This window comes from Mustela putorius, unplaced genomic scaffold (genome assembly GCF_011764305.1).
Source record: "Mustela putorius furo isolate JIRA1106 unplaced genomic scaffold, ASM1176430v1.1 tig00003858_pilon_pilon_pilon, whole genome shotgun sequence".
NCBI classification, from domain to species: Eukaryota; Metazoa; Chordata; class Mammalia; order Carnivora; family Mustelidae; genus Mustela; species Mustela putorius.
In genome coordinates this window covers 1,948,750-1,968,438 of record NW_025422010.1, presented here as the reverse complement: position 1 = coordinate 1,968,438, position 19,689 = coordinate 1,948,750, and the positions used below count along the sequence as shown (strand labels likewise).

The 19,689-nt window shown below is 58.5% G+C and overlaps 1 protein-coding gene across 1 annotated transcript; it reads right to left on the bottom strand.

Annotated features, from left to right (window-relative positions):
• Positions 1 to 1,384: 1,384 nt before the first annotated feature.
• ADORA2A (adenosine A2a receptor) lies at positions 1,385 to 19,631 on the bottom strand. Its single transcript, XM_004742453.3, is given in 4 exon segments — positions 1,385 to 3,191; positions 10,149 to 10,474; positions 10,476 to 10,725; positions 19,221 to 19,631. Coding segments are annotated over 4 exon segments (1,719 nt in total). The 5' UTR covers positions 19,457 to 19,631; the 3' UTR covers positions 1,385 to 2,284.
• Positions 19,632 to 19,689: the final 58 nt, after the last annotated feature.

Sequence of the window (19,689 nt, the reverse complement as noted above, 5' to 3'; positions counted from 1 at the left end):
CCATGCTCTTGGCCTCCTTAGGCACAACACGGGCACTGCTCTCCCCTCAGCCCATAGCACAGAGCGAAGTGTGTAAGAGAGAGGAGGACGCTGGTGTGGATAGGGATGCGCTTGTGGGTTTATTTCAGTGGCGCTTAGCCCCGGCTGTCCATAAGAGCCCCTGGGGGACTACTGCCTGGATCCCCCCAGCGACTCTGGGGGAAGGCGTTAGGCGTTGATGCTTTTCGAAGGCTTCGATGCCTTCGGTGTCTCTGCTGTGCGGCTGGGCTAGAGGACCTCTGACTGATGGAGCCGCGTAACACAGCCCAAAGCAAATCCATGTTGGCTTAGAAATACTTAGATGTGCATCTGTGTAGCAAAGGTAGAAAGATGTGCAGTGGAACCCAGTGAAGGACAGTGGCTGTTTCTGGGTGTGGGAAGCAGGGTAATAAGATAGGGGAGGGGCCGGGGCTTTCACTGTCATCGTCATGTTTCAGTTCTTGAGTGGAGTGGTGGGGACCTGGTATTATTTCATACTTTTCGGTCTGGTTGAAACAGTACATCACGAGAGCATGAATTTTGTAGTCAGACCTGGGATTTAAGTTTATTTCTGCCGCTTACCGGCTATGTGACCTGGGGCAGGCAGGTACTTAGCCTCTCTGTTCTAGAGGCTGTTTAGTCCTCTGTGAAATGGGGCTCCCAGGCTGTGTGAGGATTACCTGTTAAGTTCTAACAGCCCTTCCCCAAACCTGCCTGAGCGTGTCCAGGAGACCTGAGACCAGACTGGCTCTCCGTTGGGTCGCAGTGGGTTGCTAACTTCCCCCTGGGCCTCTAACTTGTCCAGTATGGAAGGATGACACAGCCCCTGAGGCAGGTTCAGAGCAGGAAACCCAGTAGGTTTTTGTTAGGTGCAGGAGGTGGGGTGACTCCAGAGGAAGGGGAAGGCAGTTGAACCCTCGCCTCTATCTCTTTCCAGATCCCTCTGTAGCCTCTCAGCTAAGGGGTGGAGCAAGGGGCCGGCAGTGGGGCATTCCTCTCAGAGGACTGGAAGGGGCAGCGAGGGAGGGCGGAGCCACGCCCCACACCGGGGATGGGGGGCGGGGAGCTCTGGCCTCTGCAGGGAGGGCAGCTGGGAAGAGCCCCTCCTCCCACAATCCCCCTCCCACAGGAACACAGGTCTGGGCGCTGCTCACGTGCCTTTAGATCCTGGTGCACCCAGGCAGCCTTTTCCCTCGGGACAAGGGAGCCTGTGAGGCGCCCCCAATCAGGCAGGGTGTCTGTCTGTCTCCAAGTACAGATGCACACTCTCTCACACGTGCAATATGCGCCCATATACACATATATATTCTATAGGCCTGGCTGTGGAATGGGGAAAGGAACTCAAACACCATTTTCAGTGGACAAGTTTAAAACACAAATGGCTCATTTTTATTTTATCTCAGAAAAAAAGAAAACATTCCCTTCAGACAGAAAGGCCGCTGGACAGGGCCTCTGGCTGGGCAGCTCTGAGCTACCCAGGCACCCTGGGCAGTGGGCCCGTCCCAACCTCCTCCCCGGAGCCCACAGTCCGGCAGCATTCCATGACACCTCCTGTCCTCGAGCCCAGCTTGGTGGCCCCAGAAGATGCCTCTGGGACGGAGTGTGTAAGAAGTGCACGGCAGCTCATGGTAACCAGAGAGGGCTGCCTGGGACTCCCTGGGCTACTGCTGGAGACAGCTAGCAGCAGGACTGACATCAGACCAGCAACCAGGGAAGGAAGATAATTTAAAAAAAAAAAAAAAAAAAAAAAAGAAAGGTATTCTTCACACTTAACATTTTCTCTTGGAAAAAACAACAAAAGAAAAACGCCACCTCTGGGCACAGCAGCACCTGAACCCTTGGGAAGCCTGGGGAAGGTGGTCTGTTTATGTGGTCGGAGGCCTGTTGGAGCCATACTCCCCCACCCCCTTGCCCCAGCCTCAGGGCCAGCCAGCCTGCTCTGCCACAGATCTTCTGCCAAGTCGGGGTGGTGCTTCTAGATGCTTCCAGAGTGGGGTACCAGGCCCTGCCCAGCCAAGATGGTCTGGTGCTGTGGCCCTGACTTGAAGCAGAGCCTCCCACCAAGAAACGTCCACTCCCTCGGACTCCAGGCCCTTCCTGCTGGGCCTCATGCTGCTCCAGCCGGGGCTCTCGCCTCTCAGTCCAAAGTGGGAGCTGGCCATGAAAAGGGTCTCCAGGCCCATTCACTCTTCTCCCAACGTGACTGGTTCCATCCACCAAAGAGAAAGATCTCCCTTCTGTAGGAAGGGGCAAACTCAGTGGATCGTCAGGACACGCCTGCTCCATCCTGGGCCAGGGGACCCTCGAGGCCGGGGGACTCTGGGCATGCTCCCTTGAGCTCGTGGCTGAGGAGCTCCACATCGGGGAGCCCCATGTCCCCATGGGCCTCATGGGCACTCCCTCCACTCACCAGCCCCAGGGTGTAGCCGTTGGGCCGCCGCTCAGGCTGGGGGGCGCTGCCATTGGCCCACACCCCGGGAGGATGGCCGTTGAGGCGGAGGCTGATCTGCTCTCCGTCACCGCCATGGGCTGCCAAGGCCCGGGCACTGGGGCCACCCGCCTTGAAGGGCTCCCGCCGCCTGAGGATGTGGCTGCGAATGATCTTGCGGAAGGTCTGGCGGAACTCCCGGATGCGGTAGGCGTAGATGAAGGGGTTGACGACAGAGTTGGTGTGGGAGAGGATGATGGTCAGGTACATGAGCTCAGGCGGGGCGTGGCTGCACTCGGGGCAGAAGAAGGTGAAGCAGTTGATGATGTGCAGAGGCAGCCAGCAGAGGGCGAAGAGCCCCACAATGATGGCCAGCGACTTGGCCGCGTGGACCTCCTTCTGCAACGTGGACCGAGCCCGCTCCCCCGGCAGAGGCTGGCTCTCCATCTGCTTCAGCTGCCGCCGGGCCGCCAAGAAGATCCGCAGGTACACGCCCAGCATGAGCAGCAGGGGCACCAGGACACAGGCAAAGAAGTTGTAGTACACCATGTAGTTCATGGGTACCACGTCCTCGAAGAGACAGGTCACCTGGCCCTCCCCGCAGACCTCTGACTGGTTCTGGCCCGCCTTTGGCTGACCACAGTTGTTCCAGCCCAGCATGGGAGTCAAGCCAATGGCGAACGACAGCACCCAGCAGACCGCAATGATGCCCTTGGCCCTTGTGCCAGTCACCAAGCCATTGTACCTGGGGAAAGGAGACCAGCATCATAGGTCTGAAAAACCTCAAGGCTAGGTGGGGCCATGAGTCAGAAACCCAGAGGGCCTCCCCATCCCCCCCACCCACTGGCTAGAAGACCAGGACCAGTCACTTCCTGCCTCCTAGCCTCGGTATGGTCCTCTGTGCAGTGCAGGTCCGAGCCCTGCCTTTTCCCACAGGAGCCAACAGGACAGCAGGCTCCCTGGAGAGGAAACCACTGGGCAGACATTCAGATGATCACTAAACAGTATTACAAGTAGTCCTGGAACTCAGTAGTTCAGTTTACGGGAATTTATAAGTGAGAGAACTTATCACCTCCATGTTGGGCTTAGTTGACGCTAGAGTAAGTTCCCTCTTAGAGTGGGAATGGGTCAGGGGTGCAGACTCAGTGGCTGGGGGTTGGGGGGAACCTGCCACATCAGACTTGGAGATGATTTGTATCTCTTGTCCTCCACACTCTTCCTTCCCCATTTGACTTAAGGTCTCCAGAAGCCCCCAAGAAGCAGTGGAGGTCCTGGGCAAAATACCCTTTCTCCCCTCCAAATTCACTCCCAGCCCTCTGGAGAGACACAACTGACATCAGCATGTCTTAACATTTATACAGTAGTCTTAACGTTCAAGAGCAAAGACCTACCAAAGGTACTGAGGTCCAGAGAGGAAAAAGAATGTGTCTGAAAGCACTGAGGACTCTAGAGAGCCAGGCTCAGTCCCAGACTCAGGGCATTGACCTGATCTGCCAGCCAGGAAGTTGACCCCCCAGCCCACAAAAATGGTGGCATAAATTTTATTAATAGAATGGCAGTCTGAAGCACCTGGGTCGGTCAGTCAGTTGGGCGCCTGACTCTTGATTTCGGCTCAGGTCATGATCTCCGGGTCATGGGATCGAGCCCTGCATCGGCTTCTGTGTTGAGTGGGGAGCCTGCTTGAGATTATCTCTTCCCCTCTGCACCCCCAAACCTCCCCCCCAAGCATGCCTGCACACACATGCTCTCTCTCTCTCTCTCTCTCTTTAGAAGAGAGAGGGAGAGAATGGGCAATCAAAACATCATCTCCTTGATTGAAGAAGGTCACCTCAGTGATCGCTGAGAGATGACCATCTGTTTAATGGTTTTGATCCTGGCAACATCAGACTGCCCTCCCCTTGACCTGGTAAACCCCACCCACCCTTCACATATCTTCCCCAAGAAGTTTCCTACCCAGATGCAGCTAATTTCTACTCTACCTGGGCCCCTGAGGCCAAGGGCCCCTTGGGGGAAGGGTTTTTCTGCAGCCATCTCTGTACTGCCGGCATGGACCCAGGAGCACACGGTAGGTGCCCTTTAGTTAATTCCAGAATGGGAAGCACCCACAGAAACTATCTCATCTGGGGATGGCAAACATGGGCCTCTATACAGGGAAGAAGTGTGGGAGGCAGGCGGTCAGGACATCATGTGTACAAGAGACAGCTGACACTGCTCTGCCCCTGGCCACCCATGCAGAACGTGCTTCCAGTGCCGCCAGAGCTCAGAGGGGCTGAGGAGCTGATCCTCTGGGTAAGATGCCCGTGGCTTACATTTTGTCAACAAATTCAAATTAAGGGGGAGAAAAGTCTGGTGGCCTCTGACCTCTTATCCAATCCAACTGCCTCATTACATAGATAAGAAAACTAAAGCCTGGGCGCCTGGGTGGCTCAGTGGGTTAAGCCGCTGCCTTCGGCTCAGGTCATGATCTCAGGGTCCTGGGATCGAGGCCCGCATCGGGCTCTCTGCTCAGCGGGAAGCCTGCTTCCCTCTCTCTCTCTGCCTGCCTCTCTGTCTACTTGTGATCTCTGTCTGTCAAATAAATAAATAAAATCTTTAAAAAAAAAAAAAAAAAAAAAAAAAAAAAAAAAAAAAAAACTAAAGCCTGAGGAGAGGAACGGCCTTGCTGTGGACTTTTCAGGAGCCCAGAGCACCCTGGGCCAAGGTAAGTGTGTCAGTTCTGAATGTGTGTCAGTTTTGAATCCTAACAGTAACCGGGCAGGGCCCCTCCCAGGAGCCTTCGACCCCATTTAGCAAGGGCCTCGGTGCTTGCAACAGGGCTTGGCGGAAACAGGGTCATGGACTTGACCATTTCTACCAAGCCACAGAGAGCCTGCGCTGCCCTGTTTCCTATTCTGGAGCCTCAAACACAAAGTCACAGGCTCTCCCCACAACACACTTGATACTTCCACAGCATTTGTTGTGTGTCGGGCACTGTTTGTAGTACTCTACAAATTATAATTTATAGAATCTCATTGAACAGGAGGCTATTTTAATGTTGGTATTTTTCCTGAGAAAAGCATATCCCTTCCTGAGTCCCAGGGCTGGTGTGTTCCTGGTTCGGCCATGTTCTGTTTGTTACTCTACTACATCTCTGAGCCTTAGTTTCCTCATTTGTAAAATGGGGCTAAGAATCCAGGGCCTGTGAGCACTGTCCCATGAAGGCAGAAAGTAAAATCCGGGGGTGGAGATTGCAGAGAGGTGAACTGTGACTGAGGGGTGAAGAACTTCTTAGCCGAGCTGTGCACACAAGATGCGGGCTGCTTCAGGGAAAGGGAGCTTCCTGTCATTTGAAGCAAGCAAGCAGAAGCAAGTAGCTCTGGGGATGGTGTAGAGGACCCCGGAGACCATCTGCTTTGGGGATTTCCAAATTGTCCTCCAGTAGCCACCCTGCGATTCCCAGGCAATCACAGAGGTAGGCTGCTGAGGAAGGGAGGCAGCTTAAGAGTCACTGAATGAATGAGCTGGTGGGGACCCCAGGGTCCAGCCTAAAGACTTCCAAGATAGTTTGAAAATCCCTGATCTGCCCAGCTGTCTGCTTTTACAGACAAGGAAACCCAGGAGGGGAAGTTGGGCACTCGATTTTAAAACGAAAGCCCCTTGTGGGGACAGAGACCCACGTTAGTAGCGCTCGCTTGCGGCATGCCAAGAATATCTCCGAGAGGATTCCCAACGCTGCCTTCCAGAAAGAGAACTGAAGGCAGGGCAGGGGACAAAAGGGACAGTTTTACCTGGACCATATACCCTGTTGTTTCTCTTTGATGTTTTAGTATGTGCAGGTAATTATTTAAATACACACACACACATCAAACAAATTAATTTTGTTATTCAGAAGAAAAGTCCTTAGGCTGAGAGCCCTAGACCCAGGCCCCTGGGGAGCTGGAACAGCATTACGGCCCAAATGGAATAACAGCCAAGCCACAGCCTGGCCCAAGGGCATCCCCTGGGCATCCCCTGTGTCTATGACAGATGCTAGTCCCATCTTGGCCTCCTGGGCCCTGGTCACAGGCCGTCCAGTGTAAGGAGTGACAAATGCATCCAGCACAACCCTCCGCCATCCGGGGGGGGGGCCCAGCGGCACCACAGGGAGCGGGTGCCAGGGCACTGCTCGGCACGTTTGGGGGTACCTCTGCATCCATGCGTCTTCCAGCTCCCAGGCCGCCCCTTCCCAGGGACTCCCCATTACCCATGTTGGGGCTTCCTCTGTGATCCCAGAATACCACCCACAGCTCCAGGTGGGGCTTCATGTGCATTTTCCCTACACTGACAGAAGGTGGGGGCTTTCCGAAATTGTCCAAATTGGTCAGTGAGCTAAGAAATGAAGAGCCATGGGTGAAACCCAAACTCCTTCCGGGGCAGAGGCAGGCCTGAGCCTCATACCCTCCCTGCCCTCCTGTTCTTCTGTCACCTCTCCTTGGCCCAGAGCCCATGTATTCCTTCCTTCCTTGGGGCCTTTGTCTAGGCTTGGCCCACTCCTGTTACACCTGCCCCCACACACACCCATCCTGTAAGACCCGTCCGGCATCACCTCCTCCAGGGAGCCCTCTCTCCCACTCCTGCCCTCCTTAGAAACCAGGTACTTGGTTTTTGTCTCCATGGGGTGATTCACCACATACCCCTCAGGTCTTTGCACCCACTGTGCAAAGACATTGCTCCAAATGTGGCCTATTTTCCAAGGAGAGTGAGTGTTTGCCAGGGGCTAATGTGAGAGGCAGGACACAAGGGGCACGAAAGTAACAAAGTCTCTCTCCCTACGCTTCCTGTCCTTTGGGGATACTGAGAGCTCCATCTCTGCCTCTGGTCAGGTTGCTTCTCACTGGCTTCTTGACTAAGCCCTGCCATAGCCACCAGGGTCCCTGCCCTTGGGAAGAAGCACAGATTTTTCTGAAACTAAATTTTTTAAGAAAGGAAGAGAGAGGGGCACCTGGGTGCCTCAGTTGGTTAAGGGTCTGACTTCAGCTCAGGTCATGATCTTGGGGTCCTGGGACTGAGCCCCACGTCAGGCTCCCTGCGCAGCCGGGGGTCTGCTTCTCCCTCTGCCCCTCCCTTTACCCACTACCCCGCCCCCCCGCCCCGTTGTGTGCTCTCTCTCAAATAAATAAATAAAAAGTCTAAAAAAAGAAAGAGAGGGAGAGAAAGGAAAGCAAGGAAAGGAAAGGAAAAAAGGAAGGAAGGAAGAAGGGAAGGGAAGGAAGAGAAAGAAAGAGAGAAATGAGGGGTGAGTGACATGGGCCTGGGGTCGATGTCCAGGGCAGCAGTCAGGGGATGGGCTCCTGAGAGCCGCCACAGGCACCTGCCGAGCGGAGCAGAGGAGGGGAGGTTTCCCACTGGCGGGGGTCGGGGGAGAGGCAGGAGCTCCCGGTTCTCACCTGCCTCCTCTTTGCTCCCCATCGCACCTTCATGCCCCTCAGCCTCCCCGCCCCAGGGCCCTTGAGGAATAAGAAAGCAGAGAGACCCAAGGGAGCCTGGAACTTCAGGAAGGGCCCCAGAGCCACCCCCCAACCCCGAGTCAGCACACACTGGCCTCTCCATGAGTAACACAAGGGTCATAACATCTGCCCTGGCCCCGATGCGTGAGGATCAAAGGAGAAACTGCGCTAACGTCCCCTGGCAACGGGAGGGGATCAGCCACAGCAGAATCGGCATCCCTAACAACTCCCCGCCCAAGACATCCAGGCTGACCCTTCCAAAGCTTTATCAAGCGTTGCTCAAACAGCCAGGATCTGGGTGGACCTGGGTCCCACTCCAGGAGATTGTGAGAACTGGAGATTGCAGATGGGCGGGGCAGGTCCAGGCTCCATGCAGGGACCCAACCCTGAAACTCCAGGCACTTAACCAGGAGCGGATTCCCTATCGGTCCCCCCCACAACCCGAACCTCCCTCCTCCTGGCCCCATCCTTCCCATCCGCTCACTGGATCCTTACAACACCTTTGTGAGCTCAGAAGGACAGAGAGGCCTGTCCCCTTCTACAGATGAGGAAATGGGCCCAGAGAGTGACAGCTGGCTTTTTTATGGTCACACAGCATGTCCCACAGGATTCATTCTCTTGACTCTCAGATTGCAGAGAGAAAAGCAAAAGCTGAGACCCTTTCACTAAGCCCCATTCTCTCCCTAGAATGCTGTTGCCCTTTAAATTGGGGAAGGAAGTGAAAGCGAGGTCTCTCCTTCCCTACTGAGCGTTCCCAACAGGGCGGGCCCAGGCCCAGCTCATGCTCAGCCTGGCCCCTAAAGCAGACACCAAATTCTCTGCTCTCTGGTCTACCTGGGATCCTGTGTTCTGACCTATCCCTCAGTGAGCCTGGACCCTGGACCCTGCACAACGAGGCCAGTCCTCTATGGGCTGGCCAGAGTCTCCTCTTCAACAAGGGTCATAAGCTCTCCTGAGACTAGAGCACCCTACAAGGCCATACGGGGGCCCAGGCTCCTCCCTTCCTTCGAGCAGCACAGGGAGGCTGCCTGCTTCCCCCTTCCAGCCCACGTAACAGCAGTGGCCAGGTGCAGGTCTGGGAGCCCAGGGCCACCCTGTCACCCTGTTCCCCAAAGACTGAGCTGCCGCGGGTGACAGGCCACAGCTCTTCGCAGGCCCAGGCCCAGGCCCAACTGTGCTGCCAACTCGTCGTGTGGCCCTGAGGGCTGGCTCCCTTCTCTGAGCCTCATTTCTCTATCCGGAAGATGAGAAGAAATGACCTTTACTAAGGGCCCCCTTGGGTTTGACACTCTGGCCTGCTCCACAGGAAGGCACTTGAGCTGTCTGGGAGAATTCACCACAGGGCCAGGTACCTGGGTCCTTTGAGAATCCCCTCAGCATCTGCAGCCACTGGGCTGTGGAGCCCGACTCCCAGATGCACGGTCAAGGAAGTGGGGCTGGAGGTACCCCCACCCCCATCCCAACCCCTACCTTGGGGTGGAGAGGTACTTCTAGCTTCCCTCAATGCCAGCTAGGTGGAGGCCACATTAAATAAGCTCTTGGCCTCAGGGAAAGTCTTCATTTACACAATCCAGAGCTGAAGTCACTTCACAAAAGATTCACCATGAAAACCCCCTCCGCTAGCTGAGCACAGAGGCTCTCTCCAAGACCATGAGTGCTTGCTGACCTGAGGAGCACAAAATTTGCATATTGGTCCAAGTGACTCACTGTGGCATTCAGCCAAGTCACTTCCCCTCTCTGGGTCATTTTCCTAATGTGCAAACTGTGCGACTGGCCCAGAAGAGCTGGAGGCGGGCCTGTGGGCAGCCTTCTAGCTCCAAGGGCCTGTGGTTTCCCGTAGTGCCCCGCCCCAGCTCAGCATCACGCTGTGTGAGAAAATGGCCCAGATGCACCGCCCAGGCCCGGGCCACACGCATCTGCCAGCAGCCAAAGTAGCAGCCTCAGCCACACAGCCTGGGGAAGACTGAGGAGGGCCAGGGTTCCTGGGGCCCACAGGGGTCCCCTGGATCGGCATGCTCCCCGGCCACGTGCTAAGTCCTGGGCAGCCTCAGCCAGGCCCCCGTGGAGCTGTCCTCAGCTCCGCACGCAGACATCAAAGACCAAAACGTGAGCCCAGGTTCACCCTGACCCTGGCTGGGCACAGAGCAGACCTCGGCACAGATGTGAACCCCAGCATGAGGCATGCCAAGGAAGGGAAGAGGGGAGCTCCAACCCACCGGCCCCGGCCCCCAGCTCACCGGAGTGGGATGCGGATGGCGATGTAGCGGTCAATGGCGATGGCCAGGAGGCTGAAGATGGAGCTCTGCGTGAGGACCAGGACAAAGCAGGCGAAGAAGAGGCAGCTGTGGCAGGCAGCGCAGAACCCCGTGCTGATGGTGATGGCGAAGGGGATGGCGAGGACTCCCACAGCAATGTCGGCGGCCGCCAGGGACACCACAAAGTAGTTGGTGACGTTCTGCAGGTTGCTGTTCAGCCACACGGCCCAGCACACCAGCACGTTGCCCAGAATGGCCAGCACGGCGATGGCCAGCTCCACCGTGATGTACACCCAGAAGCCCATGGTGGGCATGGCCGCGGACAGGCAGGGTCAGCAACGGCGCGGGCCAGGCCGGCTCACGGTCCATAGCTGCAGCGCAGCTGGCCCTGCCCAGGCCCCTGAGCCCCTTCTTCACAGGAGCCAAGAGCGTCCCTGCCTGGGAGGGGAAAACCCCCAAGGGCTTTTTCACAGCCAACTCCAAGTCTCCAGAAACCAGACCCTTTGCAGAGGCTCTGGCAGCATCCTGGCTCAGCTCAGCTTCGCAGTCCCAGAGGCACCTGCCGAGGGAGAAGGCTTGTGAGGAGCTGGACCCCAGGCAGAGGGGGCAACGCTGAAGATTCCCGGGGGCAGCCATCAGTGCCACTCACCAAAGCCCTCCCCGCAGGCCAGACATCAGCCCAAGAACAACCCACTGTGGGGATCAGCCTTGGCCCCCGTGTTTTCTCAGCGAGACAGGAATCTGTCTTAACACAAGTTAAGTCACTTGTGTTGCCCCTCATGCTCAGCTTCCCAAGACTTTTGGGACAGCCCTGCCAGTCTCCTGGGTCCCTGAGTTCACTGCCACCCCCAGGACCCTTCCAGAAAGCCCCCCTCACTCCTCAGCTCTCCCAGGCCCACCCACCTTCTCTCTTGGCCAGCCTAAGTCCTCTCTGTCCCCTAAGAGCTCTCCCTGGGAAACACAAGTACCTACCTAGGCCGCTGGGTTAAAGAGAAGCCCAGAGATGCCTAGAGCTCTGATCTGGAAGGACCTGGGTGGCCCGTCTGGTCCCGTGTCCCGCTGCCGGCAGGTGAGCCCCCATGCCCTCGCTGGTAATGCCATACAGCGTGGAGGAGCAAGCACAAAGGCAGCCGCCCCTCAGCAGCCCCTGCTGGCTGCCTGCACGTCTGGGCGGGGAGCGCCCTCCTCTCCTCCCTCCTCCCACTGCCGCTCCCCAACCTGCTCCTCTGCCTGGCTAATGCCAGGGTAGACTTGTGTCGTGTCGTGCTAGGCAGAAAGCAGAGGGCTCAGCCGGGACTTGCCGGAGAACTGCAGGCAAGGATGTTTTTGTTTTTTTTTTTTTCTTTTCTAGGCCTCAGGTTCTTCATTGATACCATGAGGAGACTCGACCCCAGAGAGCCTCTGGGGACCACGGTGGCACTCACTCAAGATTCCATGAGAAGGAAGGAAGTAGACCTGAAAGAGCTCCCCCAGAGTCAAATGTCAGAGAGGTGTAAGGAATTAAACCCCGCAGAAGCACAGGCAGAATTCAAGGTCTTGGGCTCCCCCAGTCCAAACCCCCAGGGTTCCCTTGAGCTTGTGACATGGTTTCCATCTCCCCTTATCGGCCTGGGGGCTGCTCCCCACTGCCTTTGCCCCCACCTGTCACACTCATAGGTGCTGCCTCGTGGCGTCCCCTCATGCCAAATCCACCCCCTCCTCCTGTCCCGGGCCCTCCCGGGGTCCCAGGTGCGCGCGGGCCGCAGCTCCTGCCTGCATGGGGACAAGAGGCTGGAACCTGCCTTTCCTCCGCCCACACGTGGACTCGGGAGAGTGTGTCCTCTTTCACTCCTCCAGGACACAAGGGATAGAGCAGGCCTGGGAACCTTGGGAGAAGGTGACTCATGGTCCCTTCCCATGTTCCCAGGGCCAGGCTCCCCCCGCCCCATCCAGGAGGTGACAGGGGGCTGCAACAGAGAAACACAAGTCTCCTAACTCCAGTGTGCCGGACTGCACCTGAGGGCTGGTCCCTGCGCCTACCGGGAGGCTGGAACAGAACACCCACCCCCAGGAAACAGGACAGAGAAGAGGAGGCGAAGTCCCTGAAGAGGGAGGGTTCCCGCAGCCTGCGGCAGACCCGGTGGGCTTTCCCAGGCCCGGCGCGGCCCACTACCAAGGGGGCCTGAATGAATCCCAAGTGCCCGCTATACACAGGGTATTTGCCAGCCAGCTGCCCACAAAGCATGGCAGTGGCAGAGGACGATGAGACCAAGTCTCCTGGTACTGTCCCTGGTCCCAGAGTGTCCCTGGCCTAGAGCCCAAAGCAGCACTCACCAGGGAACCCCCAACTGCAGAAGCTGGGTGTCCAGGGTCCAATTTTTATTCAGCAAAGGGAAGTGCCAGACCCAAGACTGCCTGCTACTCCGGGGCCTCCCAGGCCCAGCAGCAGAGGCAGCAGGCCACGGTCCAGTGGGGTCTGGCCAGGCCCGCTAAGCCTCAGGGACCCTGCCGCCTGCTGTCTGCGCTCTACCCTCTTCACCGTCACCCACCACCCTCCTCACCCGACTTTGGCCTCTCCATGGGACTTGGCATCAAGAGGTGCCGCAGCATCTGCCAATCAGAGCAGCCCAGGCTAGTAGCCTAACTTGGCCCCAGACCACTGTCCAGATTCCGAGGGTCCTTCCTGGGGGAGCATGAGGCAGGAGCCCTGGCAGTTCACTTGACCCAAATACATATCACATTTCTGCAGCGCTGAGACCGGACTGCCCTACCCCACTGCCCAGAGCACTGCTGGTGGAGTCACACTACCAGCACCTGTCCTGGAGGCCAGGCTGACTCCATGAGCCAGGATGCCTGGACTGGCAAGGCCTTCGAGGGGCCTAACCCGGCCCTGTGTTTGGTGAGGCTCTCCTGGCAGCCCCGAGTACCTGCCTGCATACCGCCAGTCCTCAGGGCCTCCCTACCACCTTCTGTGCTATGGGCTCCCATGGTCACCAGCACCTAGTAGCGACACTCTTCCTGACGACACTGAAGTCACCGTACCTGCGGTGCCCTCCCACTCTCACTGGATGCAGCAGGTCCTCCTGGTCAGCTCCTCTTGCCCATATCAGTCCTGCAAGGACCTAATGCCCCTTACAGCTGGGTCCTGAAAGGCTGCCTCTTTGCACATCTGGCTCCCCATCTGCCCTTCTGAGAGCATTCCTGCTCTTCCCACTGCTGCCGGCACATCCTGGGGTAAGACCGGCCTGGCCCCACAGGCAGCCTGGGCATCTGTCAAACCAGAGTGCCAGCCCCAAGCCGAGAACATCCGTGCAACCCAAGGCACCAGGGGACAGACAGGGCAGGAAGAGGGCTGAACAGCCTCCTACTGGAGCTCTTCTGCGGGAAGGTTGGGAGCTTCCCAGCCATGGATAGGCAAATCAGCCCAGGGGGTCGGGGCACCCTGACTTGCGACCTTTGTCAGGCTTTCGTGGTGTAAATGCTCCCAGTGGAGCCAATGTCAAGCTACTAATGTGTCATTGACAAGAAATGTGAAGTAGCACACACAGCTCAAGAGAACCTGTGTCACTCGGCTCCGGCCACCATTGAGCCACCGAGCCCTGCACCCTCCCTGGATGCCAGGACTCTACTCCAGACCCTCTTAGCGTGGGCGGCCTGCTTGGGAGCTCACAATATGAGAGCATGGTGGCAAGGGGGTCATCTGTTCTCACTGGCCCCATGAGCTCCATTTTAGAGATGAGGAAGCGAAGTCCTAAAGAGGTTCACGACCTCTCCCAGCCTTTCCAAGAGCATGAAAGGGGGGAATAGAGCTGAGGGAAATGCTCATGGAAAACACAGCAGCAGGAAGATTTCCTGGGGCCTCCTGGCCCCTCGCGGCTTCCCTCCCTTCAGAGGCCTCCTAGCGCGACAGGAAGGTCTGAGGCCCAAGGGGAGAGGGACAGGGGTGGAGCCAGGATCTGGCAATTTCCTATCCCTTTCTGTCGGCTCTATCTAATTAATTCTTGAGTCATCTGTTGCTAGCCAGGAAAGGAAATTAAATGGTAATAATGTAATATTTCCCCCTGATTATCCCTTACTGGGGACAGGGCAGAGGGCAGAATCTGTCCCATCAAAAATAGAGACACGTGCACGATAAGCCTGGAGAGGACAACCCCGCAGGATTCCCCCCGGATAGATCAGAACTAACTGTTACTTCTTCCAGCCTACCTCCTCACCCCCACCCACCTGGCCACTTTAATCAAAACTCCATTTAATCAAAACCCACATACTTCCTGGCCCACTTCTGGCTCATTGTAAGTCACACTAGCAAGGCTTTCTGTACACATGCGTAGATGGCGTCTGTGTTCCCAGAGTCTGCTGGACGGAGGTGCCTGCTAGCTTCTAGGCAGGACCCCATACCTTTGTCCCTGGGTGCGGCACAGCGCAACAGACCAGGCCCAGTGTCAGGACTCGGACCGGCATAACCATGCTCGGCGCAGTCCTGGGCTCCAGGATCCTGGCTGGAGACTCTTACCATCACTTACACCAGCGCCTACTCTGGGCCAAGCAGCATCCCAGCTGCTGCATCACAGGGAGCTCTGTGCCCCGTGCTGCTGAGCCTTGCCCCAGAAGGGTCCTGAGCTTCTAGAAGGGGGCCTTGAAGGACGAACTGTCCCAGGAGACTGCTGAGAGCCAGCTGCTCCCCAAGTGTGCGGTCACTCCCCGTCTCCAGGGCCTCAGGTCCCACTTATGATGAGCCTGCAAACCGCAACTGCGAAGCACAGGAGAAAAACTCAAGCTAAGATAAGCAACAGCACCCAAACTACGGAGATTCATTCGTTTGGGAAGACATGAAGGTAAGAATCTCATAATGCTTTTCAAAGACATTTAGGATCTTTAAAGAGACGAGAAAAGGAATAGCATCCACAAGCAAGAAAGAGAACGTACGACTCGACGGATAGAGATGAAACAAGAATGGATGAACATGAACAAGAAATAATACAAAATCCCTGCAATGAAAAATAAAGGGCCTGAGGCAGAGCACAATCCGCGTGATGCACTTCGGGCGTGCACATAGTTGCAGACGACCGGGGCTCTGAGGGGGAATGATCAGCACTGAGGAATGAGCACAGCAACTTCGCAAAGACACAAAGTCCAGGAGGAGACCCAGCTGAGAGACCCTGAAGGTAGACGAGAAGTAGCAACACCTGTCTCACCGGAGCTCCGTCAGCGTGGAGAGGGCAACAAGCAAAGAAGAAACAGTCGGACAGGCAGCTCGGCTCCGCCTCTCAACCCCAAGCCCACAGCTTGCTCTGCCATGACTGGTCTTCGGAGTGGCCCGGGGCATGGACACAAGCCTCCCAGAACCCCAGGGGTCCTGGGGCCTACCAAGGCCCTCTCCAAACACATCAAGTGGAGTGGGGCCAGTGTCTTCCAGGGCTGCCTGGAGGTGAGCAACCACGGAGCACTAGGGCCCCTTCCTTTTCTCCTTCTCTCCCTGCAGGACAACCTCAGGACCATGGCACAGGCTGCGCCCAAAGCCCCGAGCAGGCACCCAGCGGCCCCCCTCCCCCACGGCCCCTCCGGAGGCTGCTGCTCTCAGCCCCAGGGGCAGGATGTGGGCAGGAACTGGTGGAGTGGAGAGTTAGCTCCCTGTACTGAATCTAGCCCTTAGAGTAGCCTCGGCATCCTCAGCTCCTAGGGCCCCAGGCCCAGCCCCAGCTCCTTTCTCCCCACAGGGGGCCCAGAGTCCCCCTCCAGTCCCCATACATCCAGGCCAGATACCGGGAGAGTCTGCAGCCTCTAGCCTGAGGTGTCCATTCACCCCCTCACTGGCCACCTCTCTGACAGCCCCCCTCCAGGAAGTCACCCCACACACAAGGTGCTGGGTGCCCCATTCGGGTGTGCTCCCACTCCTGCTCCATCCCACACTCCCTGAGATCCCAAGCAAGAGTCTTCCCCTTTGTACTGAGGGTCCTGTGAGATAGCACCCACACCTTCCTCTAATGAGCCTTCTGATGGTGGGACGACAGGGACTATGATGCCTGAAGGGGACATGGCGGGGCGGGGGCCTAGATGGCCCCAGTGGGCCCGGTGGGGCCCTGGCAGTGGTCTGTTGGAGGGCAGGAGCTCGTTAGAGGGAGGACCCACCCAGGATAGGAGGGAGGCAGGCCCACTTCTGGTGACACAGCCCTGGGGGCTGAAGGGAGAGGGTGAGAGCATCAGCCAGCAAAAGCAGCACGGCCTGTGGGTCACAACAGACGCCAGGCAGCACCACCACTGTTCCTTGTTAACTCAGTGGGCCCCTGTACCTAGTTCCCGGTTTGCAAAGGCCATTAGGGGCCAGAGGTGAACGCCTCTGTGGTGGGTGGGCAGACGGAGACCACGAACCCACACACCAGGAGGGGCATCAGAGTGACGCTGCCTGCCTCTCCCTGGCGCATGAAGGCCCTGTCTAGAAGGTGAGCATGGGGGCCTCCTCTCTGCATCCCAGTTACAGGCTCCTGCCCATTCCTCACTTCCCTTCCCCCATCTGGGCCCGGCACAGACCTCCAAGGTACGACCCACAGGCACCGCACTCCAACTATTGCCTCCAGCCTCCAGACCACGTAACCCCTCCCTTCCGTGACTGCTAATGCTTCTTGGGCCCAGACCCTTTCCCTGGGTGTTGGGACTTGTTCCTTTTGGCCGCTCAGCACCTGACTCCGGGTGTCTGTCTCCTCCACAGCCCCCGAGGCACACCCCCCAAACTTCATGCCATACTTCATCATGGCCATCCCTCTGGTCACCCTCCCCTTAGCCTTGGTCACACCCTTCAGCACCTGGTCTGAGCTGTGGCAGACAAGACAACCTCCACGGGATGGCTGGGCTGGCCGTTCCCGCTCATCCGGGTAGGGCAGCTCAGGAATGAAGCAGGTTAAACGTTGCAGGCTGTGAAGCCCTGAAGCCCTGAAGCCCTGAAGCCAACTCCAGTCCACATGTCCCTCTGCCAACAGAGATCTCCTGTGGCATTCCCCCCCCCCCCCGCCACCCATGCCACAAGGCCAACAGCCTCCCTTGGGTTCCCCAGTTCAAGCACAGACCCAACCTGTCCTCTGGTCTGACCTTCTTTCAGGCCCGTCTCTCATTTACTCTCCATCCCAACCCTGTACAGAGAGCATTGGTCGTTCCGTCATGCTCGTTTTTACGAGTAAGGCAGCGAGTGCTCCAAGGAGGTGAGACCAGAATCCAGGTTTGGGCATCGAATTTTGCCGTCCATTGGGTCGCCCTTGAAGCCAGCCCTTGCTCTCTTGGGCTGTGGGTTCCTAGGGGAAGGACCACGGTGTGGTTGGGGGCCCGCACCTCATAGACCAATATGAGGGAGAGCAACACAAGCAAGTCCCCAAAGCTTGGCCAGGACTGACCTGGCCCAAAGCCTCTCTCACCTGCCATCCATATCTGGGCGGACCTCAGCTTCTCTGAGGTTCTGAACAGGGAAGCAGGCTGAGCCCAGAACCTGATCTACAGGGACATTAGGATAGAGGGGAAGTGACCAGAGTGACACTAGAACCTGGGAAAGCCAGGAAGACTCTAAATGGCAAGGACAGAGCAAGGACGTGTTGACACCACTACCTGTGGACAAGCCTCAGTGTGGAGCTCGGGTCACAGACCTGCTGAGACCCGAGATGGGGACCTGGCCCCCAGAGCCTTCCAGCCCAGCCAGTGCCTCCAGGACCAGCCACAGCAGGACTAAAGAGGGAGCCCCTGACCTCACAACATCCTCCCTGGGCCACTGTCCTCCAAAAAGTTCCCCATCTTGGTCCCCACAGTGGGGACAAGCAGGACAACCAGAGTCGGGCATAGAGGTAACACAGAGAGTGTCCTGGAGGGTGCAGAGGCTGGCTGGACAGCAGAGACCAAAGGAAGGGCAGCCTGAGTTCTGAGCCAGAGGTGATTACAGGCCCTGTGGGTGGACACGGGCCTGGGAGCTCCCCCGCCATGGTGAGGGAGAGCTGGACAAAGGGGCAGCCTAACCCAACCCCAGGAGCCAACCACGACTCCAGTCTTACGGAATGGGGGGTGGGGGATGGGGAGACCTGCTCTCCAGCTTCTCCTTCTCTTTCCCTTCGCCTCTGCCTTGGCCTCCACCACCCTCCCATTTTACAGTCTGGAAACTTAAATTCTAAAGCGGCATGGCGGTCCCAGGGAACGCAGAGATCTCTGCTTCGCGGGCCCGCGGGCCCCTCCTTGATCCTTTAGGCTGTCCTGCGCCAAATCCCTCGAGGGCCGCCACCATTCCCGCCGTTCCTACACCTCAGCTCCGGGCAGCCCGGCAGACGGCCAGGTCCACTCCGAGGCGCGCAGCCACCCTGCCCGGCCTCCGGAATCCCTTGGGTCCCCTAAGTCCGGGTGTCGCCACCACTGCCCCCGGAACGCTCCCGCCTCGGCCCAGCGTTCCAGACTCTCCTTCTCGCCGCACCCGGGCATTCGCGATGCCGAGCAGCTGCCCTCGCCGTTCCTCCCCGGGAATGCGGTCCTCGCCCCGGGCTGCTCCACCTGCGGAAGCCCTCTCTCGCCCCCGGGGGTCCGAACCGCCTTCTCTCTGGCCGCACCTCTGCGCCCCCAGCCCACCCCCGCCGGGCGCGTCCGGAAGGTTCGCCGAGTGCCCTGGGGCCGGCCCGTGGCGCCGGGACGGACCGACGGACGTCCCCGCACGTCACCTGCGGGTCCCGACTCCTGCCCGCCAACCCCCGCCGCCGGCGCCGTCGGGTTCTAGCGTCCCCACCCCTCCACGCCGACCCGTGCGCACCTTCCGGTCCAGTCTGGGGCGGCCCGGAGGGTCCGCACACTGCCCCCCGACCGGCTTAGGACGTGCGTCCGCGCTTGAGCCGCCCCTGGACCCGCCATTGCGGTCCCCGCCTCGGGGCAGAGCTCGGACCCCAGCCCTGTGAACTCGCTCTCGGGATGGCGGGAAGAGAGGGTCGGGGCGGCGGGGCGCCCTGAAGGGAGGGGTCCCGCGCCACCCATCCCACCCAGCCCCTCAGCCTCCGACGACCCCATGCCGTCTGGCCGCCCGCCAAGGACCCTGGGGACCCCGGACCGGAGACCCCGGCTGACCTGCAGCTCGCGCGCCGGCTCCCGCTGTCTCCGCGGCGGCTCGGGCTCAGGCTCCAGCCGCGTCGCTCATGGGCGCCCCCTGCAGGCGGCTTCGAGACTTGCACTGTCCCCGCCCCGCCCCGCCGCTCTGGGAAACCGAGGTCCTGAGTTCCCCCCGGGGATTGGAGGATCTGGCTTGAGAACCTGGGGGATGCTCGCAGTAGGACGAGGCCACGACGGGCTGGACCGCGCCACATCCCTGCCCGCGTCCCCCAGCGTGTTCTTCCTGGCTTGCGTCCGTCTGGCCACCTCCGGCGCCACACCCCCCTCTCCTTCGATGAGTGTCCTGGACAGTTTTCCTCCCCGCCCAGTGAAGCCGCCCAGCCCTTGGCCCGCACTCCCTTTCCTCCAAGAAGACTGAAGGGCTTCCCCTGCTGCTCTGGTCCTCTCGGAGCTCTGCTATATCCCTTATCATTGTAGCTGAGTTGGG